This window comes from Lagopus leucura, unplaced genomic scaffold (genome assembly GCF_019238085.1).
Source record: "Lagopus leucura isolate 7727_CA_CO unplaced genomic scaffold, USGS_WTPT01 Super-Scaffold_100021, whole genome shotgun sequence".
Lineage (NCBI taxonomy): Eukaryota > Metazoa > Chordata > Aves > Galliformes > Phasianidae > Lagopus > Lagopus leucura.
In genome coordinates this window covers 7,563,707-7,576,926 of record NW_024962274.1, presented here as the reverse complement: position 1 = coordinate 7,576,926, position 13,220 = coordinate 7,563,707, and the positions used below count along the sequence as shown (strand labels likewise).

Here is a 13,220-nt window from a genome sequence, read left to right as displayed (position 1 = left end):
CGGCATGTTTTGTCAGTGAGGGCTGTGGCAATGATACAACCTTACCCAGAGACTTTTCTAAAAACTTGTCTGCAGCAACAGCAACAACCCCCCCACTCCCCCTAAGGCTGCTCACCAGCTCAGAAAAACCTCTAATTTTCTAATTGCTTTGATAGATTTAGTTTCCTCTTCCAAAATAAACATTGATTCATAGTATTGTAATATGATTTAAATGATAAAAGAGGACTAATTAAAGCATAGCTCAAAAAAAGAAAGAAACCCCAGCATTCAGCAACATTCAACATCCTACTAGGAATTCACTTCGATAACATATCCCAAATACAACCAATAAAAGCAAATTTATGAGTGCAGAAATTCAGAGGCTACTTTCAGGCTTCAGGGCTGGTCCCTTGTCCTCAGGAAGGGCAGTCATAATGAGGGTACAGACATGGGAAAGACAAGCCAAACTACACTAAGAGTGCATGAGTCACCATTGAGGGCTGGTAACACGTTAGTTAACCAATCTCAGTTCTCTCCAATTATCTGACCATAGGTTCTTCATAAGCATCCAAACTGGGAAAGAAAGATGCACTCTATAACGAGCAAATCCAGAAAAACCACTCATGAGTTCCTTGGGAAGTTAAGTTTCAGGGACTTGCCTCTGAACAAAACACTGAAACTCACACAGGAAAAAAATGAAGATTGTTTCAGACCGTGCAGATGGAGATCGGACATACACGTCAGTCCCAGCTCAGCTTCAGTCATTTAGTGTCAGCTAATCTCTGTGGATCAACAAAAACAAAATATTTCTGCTGCCAGCACTTTCCAGAAAAAAAAAAAAGAAAAAAAAAGACCACTAATCAGATTTTCTGGAGCCAGGTTTTGCTTTGTTTTTCCCTAATTTCTTAGCTGTCTCACATAATGGCCTACTTAGGGCATTAAATATTCTGGTCTGTGTGTTTCATACATGGGAGGATGTATGAACTGACCGAACTCCTGGCTGCTGTGATGCCCACAGCTGTGCAGGAGCAGAAACACAAGCACCAGAAGCACAGGACCATGAATCCACCAGCTTTGCACCAGATCCTGCTCCCTGCTAAGGCATCCAGAACAGGACGAGGCAGTCCTGCTGCTTTCTGCCATAACCCCAACTACTGCCATGCTAGGCTAGATCATAAGTAGCCCAAGATTCAGCCCAGGTGTGTCACTGCTGACCCCACTGGGAGCACTGGCTGAATTCACCATGCAAGAACTGTGGGATGAGTGGATCCAGAGTTGGCCCTACATTCTATTTATGTCTTTTTTGTTGTTGTTGTTGTTAACTAGGCTAACAGAACTGGCCCACCATTCTGGAATGGTGATCTTTGGTCACTCTGAATGTTTACTAGATCTTAAGAAAGTAAAAAGAAACTATTTTGCTCTAACAGGTGGGCTGATGAATACTGCCAGGTATGTGGTCAACAACTCTCATGACCAGGATCACTTCTACTTGGAAGCAGAAAGGATGCCTACATAAAAGTAGGTCTGTGCATAATGTTTGCCTTCTGGCAGGTCAACCTAAGCAAGTCTTTTGGCATAATACTATATTTGGGTGAAGGAATATTACATCATATTGCATCAGTATATAAAGATGGCATTAGACAACAAATTCACATGAAGAAAGATGAAAATATACAATATTTTGAGGCTGGCTATCCTAAAGTTACTGAAAAATAAATGATGCATCTAGCTTCACTTTAGTCTAGTCATACCTTATTTTGGTATTTTTCTCTGTGGGATTTATGAATGGCTTCAAACAAAAGAGCCATTTTGATAAGAATGCAGGGGTTTACTGAGTTCAGTTAGTTTTCATCTCAAAACAAAAACCTGTATTTCTTTAAATGAAATTCATTTCACCTCTAGCTCATATTTAAACCCTTGTAAAGTACTTGTATTTGTGTTTCAGCCCTTTTTTTTCAGCCGTGGCCTGCAGGCCAAAGAAAACCTGCACACTGTTAAGCTAGCTGCTACATCTCTACCTACTTCAACAAAGTTCGTGGCCTTGGAGAAGGCAACATCCCCCCTCCGTGTCTTTAAGTGCCTCCTACTGTATCTGAAGTTCAATAGAACACCAGCTACCCAGGAATCCATTCAGAGGTTTTCACGTAGTTCTTAGCAATAAATGCGGACAGTGACTCAGTGGCTGGCTGCAGGAAATGAGTCACAGAGCAGCATCTCTCCTTACTGAGCTGGAGTGTCCTACCCTGCGCCAGTTCCTCCCAACTCCGAAGTGATTGGATTATGCTCCTGCTGTATTCTCTGAAAGGAGTTAATGAAATAAAGCTGGAGGGAAGGGCTCTGGATTCCAGCCCTGCAGAGACAGGGCTCCCCACAGTGTACCAGGGGTACTGTTTCTCTCCATTACACAGAAAGGCAAGTACCTTCCATCAATCACAGTCCCAGCTGATGCAACCCACATTCTTACAGAAAATAGAACAGGAATGGGCCTCTGAAGGTCAAGCGGTCTTCCTCCCTCCTGTATAACATTATTTGAAATAACTGATTAATACAACCTGAATTATTTCTATGGGACGCAGAAAAGCACAGAAATACCCTGACAAACAAAACAAATCTGAAGCAACCCTCTCCTGCATACGGCATGTAGGTCACTCCCACACTTCTCGAGTTTGTTGTAATACAGGGAGACATGAATTTGGGGCACCATCATTTCCCATTACAGCCACTAAACACAGTATAAGCCAAGGCTATAAATTCTTTTAAAAATATCAAGCAAAACTGACAGCAGGATGCGGTTACTCAGGAACAGCAAATTAATCTTTGTGTCCAATTAATCCACCTGCATTCTTTCTAGTCTCATTACCCATGCACCACAGCCATTCTCTTGTTGCAGTATCCAGATTAGATCTTTTTGAGCTCACATTGCCTCAGAAACCTGCCTCCACTGCGGGACACGACTCAGAATATATCAAGCTCTTCTCGTGCAGTTGCTTCCAGCCATCTTCCACTGAAATCCTCTCCCAGGAGGGACTGGGATAACCTGTCATCTGCTATGTTAGCTTAGTTTAAAGATGCCTATTGGAGACAAAGAAAAGTAGTTATTTAAAGTGTTGACTGAAAATATACATATGGTCATATTTTTCAGCAGCTCTGAATTCTCTCAACCTTGTAATTTTCTAGTATTCTCATAAATCTACATATAGCTGCATCTGATATTTATGTATAGTCAGACTGCACTTAGCCAGGGAAATGGTACTACATGGAAGGAAGCCATCTGTTCTAAAAACAATCAGGTTGACCTTGTTTTCCAGGAGGCTTGGAGCTAAAAGACAGACACGTCCTTGCCTCTCTTCGGAGACACACTATCACACTCTCAAAATGCAGAACAGCTTCATGGGAACATGCAGAGTCCCTGTAATAAAGCATAGAGAAGCAGCGCTTGTGGCACGCAAGAATCAGGCTGACAAAGCAGGGGGTGCTCAAAAAAGCTAATTTTAGTCTTGTTAAATGCTCAAAGCATGCTCCACAGTGACTAGACTCCTGGCACAGGGCTGGGAGCAGGATCACAGCCACACTGTCACCGCTGCCCTGGCCAGCACCAGCCCTGCCCCTGCACTGAGCACATCAGCCCATGCTCTGCAACAGGGTGCCCCATCTTCATGGGCAGAGACATGGCTTGAACCATGACTGACTCTGGGGATGCCTCTGAGCTTTGGGAAACAAAGATTAGGCAGCAATTGCACCAAGGTCAGGCCTTTGATGCCTTACCTGTGATGCTAGCTTGCATCTGGCATGTTGGAGTCATCTGATGTCTTGGTTGACACATGACATACAGTTCTTTGTAAATCATGTGGGGTGGTGTCACACCAAGAATGGATACTGGAAAAGAAACTCAGTCCTGACTCAGAAGAAATCCTAAGGCATTGGAGAAACATCTCTTCAAAGTTTTTAACTTGTTTAATTTAACTTACTAAACTGTTCTTATGGAGGAAACAAATAATAGAAATGTCACAATGCAACCTTTGAGTAATCCATCAATTATTAATGACAAATATAACACAAACTATGGCAGTACAAGATTTGCTGTGTGAGTAAGGCACTGACTGCAGCCTCAGAGAGGCAAGAGGTTTGAGGAGTCTGGACAAGCTCTCCTAAGCAAAAATTAAGAGGCCAGAAGTAAGGCAGCCATGAGCTGACCCTATAGACACTGTGCTTTTTCCTGCAGCATCTTCTACTCTGACCAGAAAGCAGATGCAGCAGGCAGGCCTGCATCCCAATGATGGAGCTTGCTAATCATGTGAATCACTCTCCAGTTATTATTTTTCCAGACAAACTCAAACTTTGTTGCTGGGTACAGAGAGCAAAGGATTAAATGGCTGGCTGCATCGGTTATTTTTAAAATAAACTATACTTGCTTTGTAATTAGAAGAGAAAAATGTGAGTTTTCAAGCTTGTTTGTAAACCTGCCTGCCCTTTGCACAGAGAATACTTCCAGCCTTGATAAGCCACAGCAAAGCCTGCAGGTGCCTTCATCCACACAGAGAGGCCCCCAAGGAACTCAGCATCACACAGTCAGGCTTCAGCGTCTCAGATTTCTCGTTGCTAACTGCTGCTCAGTTTTGCAATATATCTCACATGGGCAATTTCTCTGGGAGGCTTTTAATAACCTCTTCAGGCTTTATTGCTTTCTTACCTCTACATCTTATACTTTTATTTTTTAATATGATTCTTAACTATGCAACGCATCTGATTTCTCAGGAACAGTGACTCTTCAGTAGGTCCCTTTAATAAGCAAATCAAAAAAGCATCTTTTGTTGAGTCAACTGCCGCACGACATTTGACACAAGGCCTCAGAAACTGTTCTTTCTAGATTTTAACTGATTTTCTCCTTTTGATTTTGTTTTATTCCCATGCTTCAAAAGTTCCTGTTTGATTTCTTCTATTTTCAGTGTTCCACAGCATTTTAATACCAACTTTGCTCTGAAAGATCACTTTCATTATTATCATACACCATACAAAATGCGCTCTATCCACAAGCAAGATTTGATTTCCTGATACGTTTTCCCCTGCTAGCATAAATAACCACCTTAAGCTGTGATATTCAAGCGGGGCTCTATCCCACATCCCAGACTCACTGGCTTGCGGTGCTTTGAATCTCATAATATCTCTGATTATTCATAAAGCTAGATATAACATCATTAATCTATTAGAAATACATCCTTCAGTATTTCAGTTTTCCCAGAGCTTGAAATGAATAGGAGCTTGAAAACAGCTTCTGCCTACACATCAGTGGGATATCATAAATCCATGAACACAATGCCCAAAGGCAGAAAGGTTTTTCAGACTCAAGTGATTTCATAGCATACTTTTTTCTCCATTCTTCCAACGTCAGCCAGAATAGCAACTTTCCACTCACATCCTTGTAGGCGATTGAAGTAAATATCCACAAGCAACCTCACTGCCCTCGCTGCCCAGCAGTCCCATTGTGTGGGTGAAGTTAATCTAACACTCTGTTTTCCTGGTTTTACTGCACACTTCGGTAATGGGATTACTTTAGGAGTGAAAGTGCTCATCTAACTCCATCTCTGGGTAAAAGACAGCAACTATTGCCTGAAGCACTTGAACAATGGAGATGAGCTGAACAGTGAATAATTCATCATACAGGAATGCATCCAACCTGGACCCTGGTGGAGGTAAGTCCTACTCTTCTGAAGCTGAACCTAATAAGCTCTCTGATCACTGCATGTCAGCATCTGGAGTTTAGGCTCATGGCAATGACGAGTACAACACATCTTCCCAAGACACTGAATCAGCATGAACTTGAAATGATGGACTGCTGCCTCACAAACGACCCCCTGAAGAAAGACACAGGTGAGCAGAAGCATTGGTGAACATAGCTGGGCAGCTCTTCTTCCTTTGAGAATGTATATGGTGGATAGCAGCAGGCTATGAGATATGGCAGATCTTCAGTCTTCCTGTAAAATACACACCTTGCCCTGTCTAAGGCACTTGCTTCCTCTGGAATACACAGATGTTGTCAAACAGGTTGTAGCTACAGAGATAGATACAGAGTAGCTGGTGATGAGAGCTATGTTACATAAGCTTTGCATGAAACTGTTAAATCATAGACATGCCTGACTGACACTGAGGACTCCAAAGGTTATTTACAGGGATATCAACACATCAGTGAGATAACTGTCCTTCCCCCTCGCTCCCCAGTACCTGGGATGCTAGCAGATCCAGGTAAATCAACTGAGTCTTCATAATGAAAACAGAAATTTAATTATTCACAAGCATTCCCCTTGAGCTTTCTCTGAGCTTTTTGTGAATGATTAACAGAGCAGCTGCTCCAGACAGCTCTCTCAGTCCCTGCTTGCTGGCCTGTTAAAAGCAGTGACTCATCAGCACATGACGTCAAAGCCTCCACTCCTCTGAAATGGCAGGAAGGAGGTTTCATTAAAAAGATAAAAAAAGGTATCAACCTAACAGCCTGAGCTTCCTCCCAGGCACACGCTGTTTGGCCAGGGGTCATCTCTGCTGTTTGCCTGCTCCCTCTGACGGTCAACCTGTTTTTGTTCAACACATCAAGCATACCTCCTTGTGCAGGCTGGTGCATTAGACCCTGACTCAAAACAAAACCAACAGCGTTAAGGTCTCCTGCTAGAACCTGGCAGTGCTTCCAGGAACATCACCAGCAGGGCTGGGCCTCTCCCCAGGTGCTCAAAGTTCACTCAGATGCACAGTTCTTGCAGCTGCCCAGGTAATGCTCTCCACTGCCGCCCAGGCACTGTGCTAGCTCTGCACCCAGGGCCGAGCGCAGGCTGCAGTGGCATGCCTGACCAGGAGCACTCTTGGCCTGTAGCGGGCAGCAGACACACAGCTCAGCTCCTGGCTGCTGCAGGGCAGCACTGCTCGCAGTCAGCAATGCCAAGATCCCCAGCGTGCTACTGTGAGCCAGAACTCTGCTCTCACCAAGTCTCTTCCCCACAGGTACTCTGTTAGGGCTCACACACACAGCTGATGCAGTGCCAGGGCTGGGGAATGCTGCCGCAGTACAGCCCTGCTCCCACATGCACTTTTTCCTGCTTGCTGGCTCAGGCCCCAGTGCTGGGCACAAAAACCTGAGGATGAACAAAGCAACTGACCTGGAACACACAAACAGGCTGAATGATCAGGGAATGCTTGAAAGGGATGGAACACCTCTGTAAGGAAAGGCTAAGAGCTGGGGCTGTGCAGCCTGGAGAACAGAAGACTATGGGGAGACCTAAGAGTAGCCTGTCAGTGCCTAAAGACAGGCTGTTAGGAGGAAGGGGACACAAACATTAGCAGGGCCTGTTGTGATAAGGCAAGAGGAAATGGTTTCAAACTAAAAGAGGAGATTTAGATTGCACATAAGAAGTTTTTTTTTTTTTTACAATAATGGTGGCAAAGCATCAGCACATGTTGCCCATGGAGGTGGTGGATGCTCTGCCCCTGAAGACACCAAAGGTCAGGCTGCAGCAGGCTCTGAGCACCTGATGGAGCTGTAGGTATCCCTGTTCACTGCAGGGGTGTTGGACCAGATGGCCTTTAATTAAAGGTCCCTTCTATCTCAAGCTATTTTATGATGATTCTACGAAAAGCAGCATTACAGGCAGCCTGCTATCAGAAGAGACCACCCAACTCTTCTTTACAGATCTATACAAATCAATAAACAGTAAATGAAGATCAATATTGCTTTTACATTACTTTAGAACCCTCACAACAAAACTGGCTTCTGGGTGCCTGTTTGAACCCAGGCAGCAAAGCACACCACAATCACTGTCATCTCTTCTGCTGTGCATCCTCCTACAATCGTTTAGCAAAGAAATCCTAGTGGGCCTGAAGATCACATACATCTCATAATGTCGTCCATGGGCCCCAACTAACATTCACTTCCCATCACTGCAGTTCCTATTTCAATTTTTTGACAAGCAACCACAAGCCACAGCTGAATATGGCTCACACATGGGAGCTGAGGTACACCACCCTGAAGGCACAGCTGCCCACCCACCTCATTGATCTGTGTCACCTAGAAGCTGCAGGCAGCAAAGCAAAGTCCTTTCAAAGCGTGCTGCATAGAGAAATGCAATAAGATTTCTTCGTCCATGCTTACTATCATAAGAAATGCTGGGATCATCTTACAGGAAAGGGAGCTGGAGGGGGGGCATTGGGAAGGGTTCCCTCTGGCAGGCAGTTCAGCTCCTGGACAGACTGTCCAGGAACATTTTAGGATCTCCACTACAGTCTGACTGGGAGAAGTCAGAGAAATATCACCCAGATACAGCTGAAGGGCAGCTGATCCTGCCTGGGACTGAAGGGTGAACAAAATGATTTATTGAGGTCCAGTCTTTTACGGCAGGTTTAAACATGAATACTGGAGTATACATTCCTAGGTAATGTTTTTGACACTGTGCTTATTTCCATTGTTTCAGGCAAAACTGTCACATTAAATGTTGGGGTTTTCTCCACATTGACCTGATGGGAATGTCAGAATGTATCAACATTTCATTATTACATTTAAAATAATTTCTAATATTTCATTGCCCTCTGCATTCCCTGTTTTGCCAGCAGAATGTTACCAATTTGTGTTAATCCTGCCAAACAGAAACCAACCACCCAAGCTATTTTTTAAGGACTAGGACCACCTTATCACTGACAATACACACCTGAAAAAAATCCTTTCACCCCAAATGCAGCTGCCACCTTGCAAAACCCAAGTCCCATTTTGTTGTTTGCAGAATATTCCTTTCTTGCCACTTTGTCAGATTGTTCTTTCAATACAGTTCTCCAGCTCACCCCAAGCATATCCCAAGTCCACTAAGAAATAAAGAAAGAACATATCATTTCACCTGAAACTTCTTTAAAGATGTTCCACTCTGATTTGCTGTTATCAGCTCTGCTCTGCTAAGGTTGCCTTCTCACCGTCAGCTTCCAGAGGACCCTGAAGCATGATCTCTGCAAGGCAGCGAGGCTCACACAGCTGCTGGCCATTTATCATGCAAGATTCTGGTCCAGGAAGCATCTGAGAACCGTGACGAGCCATAACAGATTTGTCACTGTGTGCCTAGGGATTCCAAACCCTGCATTGTTTTGCTCAATTAGGACTCATTATCAGACATACAAAATTCACCTTTGCAGGAGGAAAAACATCAGCTCACAGAAGACTTTAGTATTTCTGCTCTCTGTTACAGAATCTGCTGTGTAATGATGCACACTGGTTTTGGAGCAAGAAGCTCTGGAAGAGAATTCTCAGCAGAACTTGAAAAGGAGGTGACAGAAAGGGGAAGTAAACTTTGAGGTACCCCTCCAGTTTTTTCATAGGAATACGTACACAGAATATGTACCCTCGCTCACATATCTGAGCTATTCTTTAAAATGAATGACAACCAAAGCCAAACTCCCTCTGCTCATCTGAACTGCTGGGTGGGAATTCCCAGCATGTTGCAGGATCCCTCATCTGCCAGTTTGTTTTCAACACGGCCCTGCCACAGAATTTGGACAAATACTGTAGCACGCTAGGAAAGAAGTACGAAATAAGAAGCTAGTTATTTCTAGAAGGTCTAGAGATGAGCTTTAAAGTATTTCATAGCATTCTTTTTATTAAAACTCCTTGTTACTAGAGCTGCTAAGTAAATAAAAGGACAAGGTTAAATGAATCAGCCAACAGAACCTGAAATAAATGTAAGTTTTGGTAATATATACCAAATATCTTGGTCTTCATGAGGGTTTGCTGGAGAGTAATTTCAAGAATGGCTTCTTCCTTTCCTTTAACCTGGGTCTCATTAGTCATGTTCCAAGGCAACAGGTTTCCATGACAGCAAACATTAAGTATCCTGCAGCACAGCCCTTTGTTCCTGCTCTGAACACTAAGCTTTCACTGCTACACCTCAACCTAGACCCGCTAACTTCATGAAAAAACATCCTGAATAATCCTAACAGATACCTGAGTCAACAACCGTATTTCGTTTCTACTATGACCTTGCAAAGGACCATGCCCTTCACTGAATTCCATAGGAATGTCGTCACATTCTCCAAAAGGATGCTTTTACCTGCTCTGAGCTCACCAGTTCTTGGCAGCTATTTAAAACAAAAAAAATATATCTTTATGTAAAATAATGATGCAGAGTCCCTGCTCATAACGTTAATGAAAATCCCACCAGTGACTGTCTGCACAATTGAGACCTCTGCTTGTAGACATTTTACACACGGTGAAAGCAACATTCCCCTCTCACACAGAAGCTGTGCTAACAAAAGCATATCAAACACATTTTTAGTGGAGTAGAACATCATTAACTAGCACAGGTAGGAGTTTTCTCTCTTTAGGATATGCATCAAGTCTTGTTATTTTGATGGGACTGTTGATTTAATGTCTCTAGGTATCTTTGAAAGCCTCACTCACACTGTTAAACTCGTCTAATCCTTCCTTATAAACCAATTCCTCCTGACCCCTAAAGTACCATTACTGCATGCTGTATTACTCCAATGCAGCACAGTGTTAATCAGAGGGTAAAAACAGCAAACAAACATGTAACCTATTGGAAGGAATGTGAAGTAAATGAAAGACTCTGTTCACAGATACAGCATTATTCTGCCAACAAAAATATAGACACAGAATCGTATCTAAACTTCAAAATAAGTCTCCTACAGGTTTCTGAAAACAAAGTTTTTCTTTTAGTAGTAGGAGGAAAAGAAAGGGTTTTGAAGATTCACTTTCAATGGCTTTTTGTTAAACAAAGGCTGATAAGAGATAACCAAAATGCCAGTTGCCCTTGAGTTATTTTTGAGAGCTGACGCCTTTCAATAAGCAACAGCAATTAGAAACGTACAATGAAAAAAGTAACAGAAATGCAAAGAACTCATGAATCCTGTGAGATCCTGACACTCCTGCTCCTATCTCATGATGATTTGTCATACTCTGTAACATTCCTTCTGCCATTATTGCACTTCTTTTTATCTGAGTCTCTCTTCAATTGTCAGGATATGTTCAAAGATGTCACAACTCACGAATTGCAATTAGTTGCATGACAGAGAACCAGTCCTGTCACAACTGGTAAGTAGTAAGATCACACTAAGGATCCTCCAGGCTGAGATGTTTACAAGAAAATGAAAAAGCTTTCTCTGAAATGCAGCTGGCAAAAGCAAGAACGGGAATCTAGGCTAACAAGACCATGATTAAAGGTTATTTTAGTAAATGCTATTTTGCAAAGTAGGACGTGCTTGAAATTTGTCAGCAAGGTAAGAGTTTAGATAACTGCAAAAGTTGTTAGTGAACTTGGGAAAACTGTTAAGGAATCTTTTTTTATATATATAATAATTTTTTTATATAATAATTTCACTAAGTAATAAGCTCAGAAAGCTACTGAGCGTGTCCCAGGACAGTCAGATTGAAAAGGGAAACATCAGTAGCAGACAGATGAAATGGGTGGCAACACTTCAAAGAGAACATACAGAATGGCCTGCATTAAGAAAAATCAACTGAGATAGAAGGAAACGTGAAAGTTTCTGATGAACTGTACTCCAGAGTGCACTGGTCATTGCACAGTTCTGTGGATGGCAACCAAGTTCCATAAAGACAGAAGCACAGACGTATTGACAGTGATGTACAGCAATCTGACAATAACTGAGCTTCATCTGGGCCTTTTCTTTTTGAAGAAGGAACATACTAAGTGAGAGTTGGGTTGATCTGAATGCTCCAGTAGCATTGCTTAGGTGAGTGACCCCTTTTCTCACTGGAGGCTGTAAAAAATATGAATACAAGCTTTGTGTTCATCTATTTCTTTCTCGTAGGGTATTATTCATATGAAATAAAAGAGAAAGAAATCCTACTGCTCTTTTTAAAATGACTGAACAGACACGTTATACCAATAAGACTTTTTGGAAATTCTATTTTGATATACTCGAAAACTCAGTAAATTTAACAGTTATAAGAGTATGAATCACAGTTTGGCTCAAGAAAAGAGTAAAGTAAATGAAACTACCAATGATTTCATAGAACAGAAGACACTTATAAAAGTAAAGAGCTAGGTTTGGAAAGAGCACATACAAAACCACAGTAAGTATTTCTTCATCAATTAAACACTCTAAACTTCAATTTAAATCAGAAGAAAATAATATACAACTCCTACAATTTCATTAATTTACTATTAAAAAATATGCATCTTCAGAGCTATTAAAAGCCCTTCAGCAATTTCACTACTTTTTCAAAGCTGAAAGTATGTCTTTGACATCAACACAGAGAAAACAGATGGATAAAGTAATTATAAAAGGTGCAGCATGATGCTATGAACCAACTTACCACAGCTTCACTAAGAGACAAGACACAAAAAGAAAAGTGAGCTGACAACTTGCATAGCTACTATGTTGTGCCAAAGTGTTCCCACTCACCAATAATGGAGAAAAAAGCTCCCTAGGAAGATACAAACAGACTGGGAAGGAAGGTACAACGAAAAACATTGAATAACCATGCAATAACCACGCACATTTAAAGATTAGAAAAATCCCTGAAGGAAAACACTGACTGTACATTCTAGACATCCAAGAAAATAAATGATGAAGAGTAATGCAAATCAATGCTTGGATCATTCAGGCATGTTTTCTGATAACTTACCCGAGTTCTGTGTAAGGCGATCTCATGACTCGACAGAATCAAAATATCTAACTGCAAGTAATAGGGTAAGATAAAGAGAATTTCTCTCAGCTTTGAAGTCTTTTAAAAACAAAATTAATCTCTGCAAGGATGCCAGGTCAAACAGTTTATAGAGTTCAAACTGCACTGACAGCAAGATAGGCAAGTTTACCCACCTGGTTCCCTGCATACACATTTGCAACATTTTATAACTCCAGTGTGTTGTAACACATAATAGAGCATACAGCCCAACCCATTCTTCTCCTGTTTTTCTCATTTTCCATTTGTGGAGCTTATGAAGTTATAAAAGGTAAATTAAATTGTTCAGCCTTCAGAAAAAAAGCCCACGTTCAACTACTAGAAAGCCAGTTCATCCTATTAGGTGTCAGAATTGGGGAATGGAAAACTCTCTTGACAAAGACAGTTATTGGTGGAAACCTAATTAAAAGATACATGAGATCCTTGACCCCCCACAGATCACAGAATCACAGAATCACCCGGGTTGGAAGGGACCTCAAGGATCATGTAGTTCCAACCCCCCTGCCTGGCAGGGCCACCAAACATACACATTCAGATCAGGTTGCCCAGGACCCCGTCC

The 13,220-nt window shown here is 42.1% G+C and overlaps 1 protein-coding gene across 1 annotated transcript in view; it reads right to left on the bottom strand.

Annotated features, from left to right (window-relative positions):
- Positions 1-13,119, bottom strand: part of SCG2 (secretogranin II) — a 36,129-nt gene extending 23,010 nt beyond the window's left edge. Inside the window, exon 1 of the mRNA XM_042878566.1 lies at positions 12,605-13,119. Coding sequence (XP_042734500.1) covers positions 12,605-12,630 — 26 coding nt within the window. The 5' untranslated portion in view covers positions 12,631-13,119. The remainder of the gene's footprint in view (positions 1-12,604) is intronic.
- Positions 13,120-13,220: the final 101 nt, after the last annotated feature.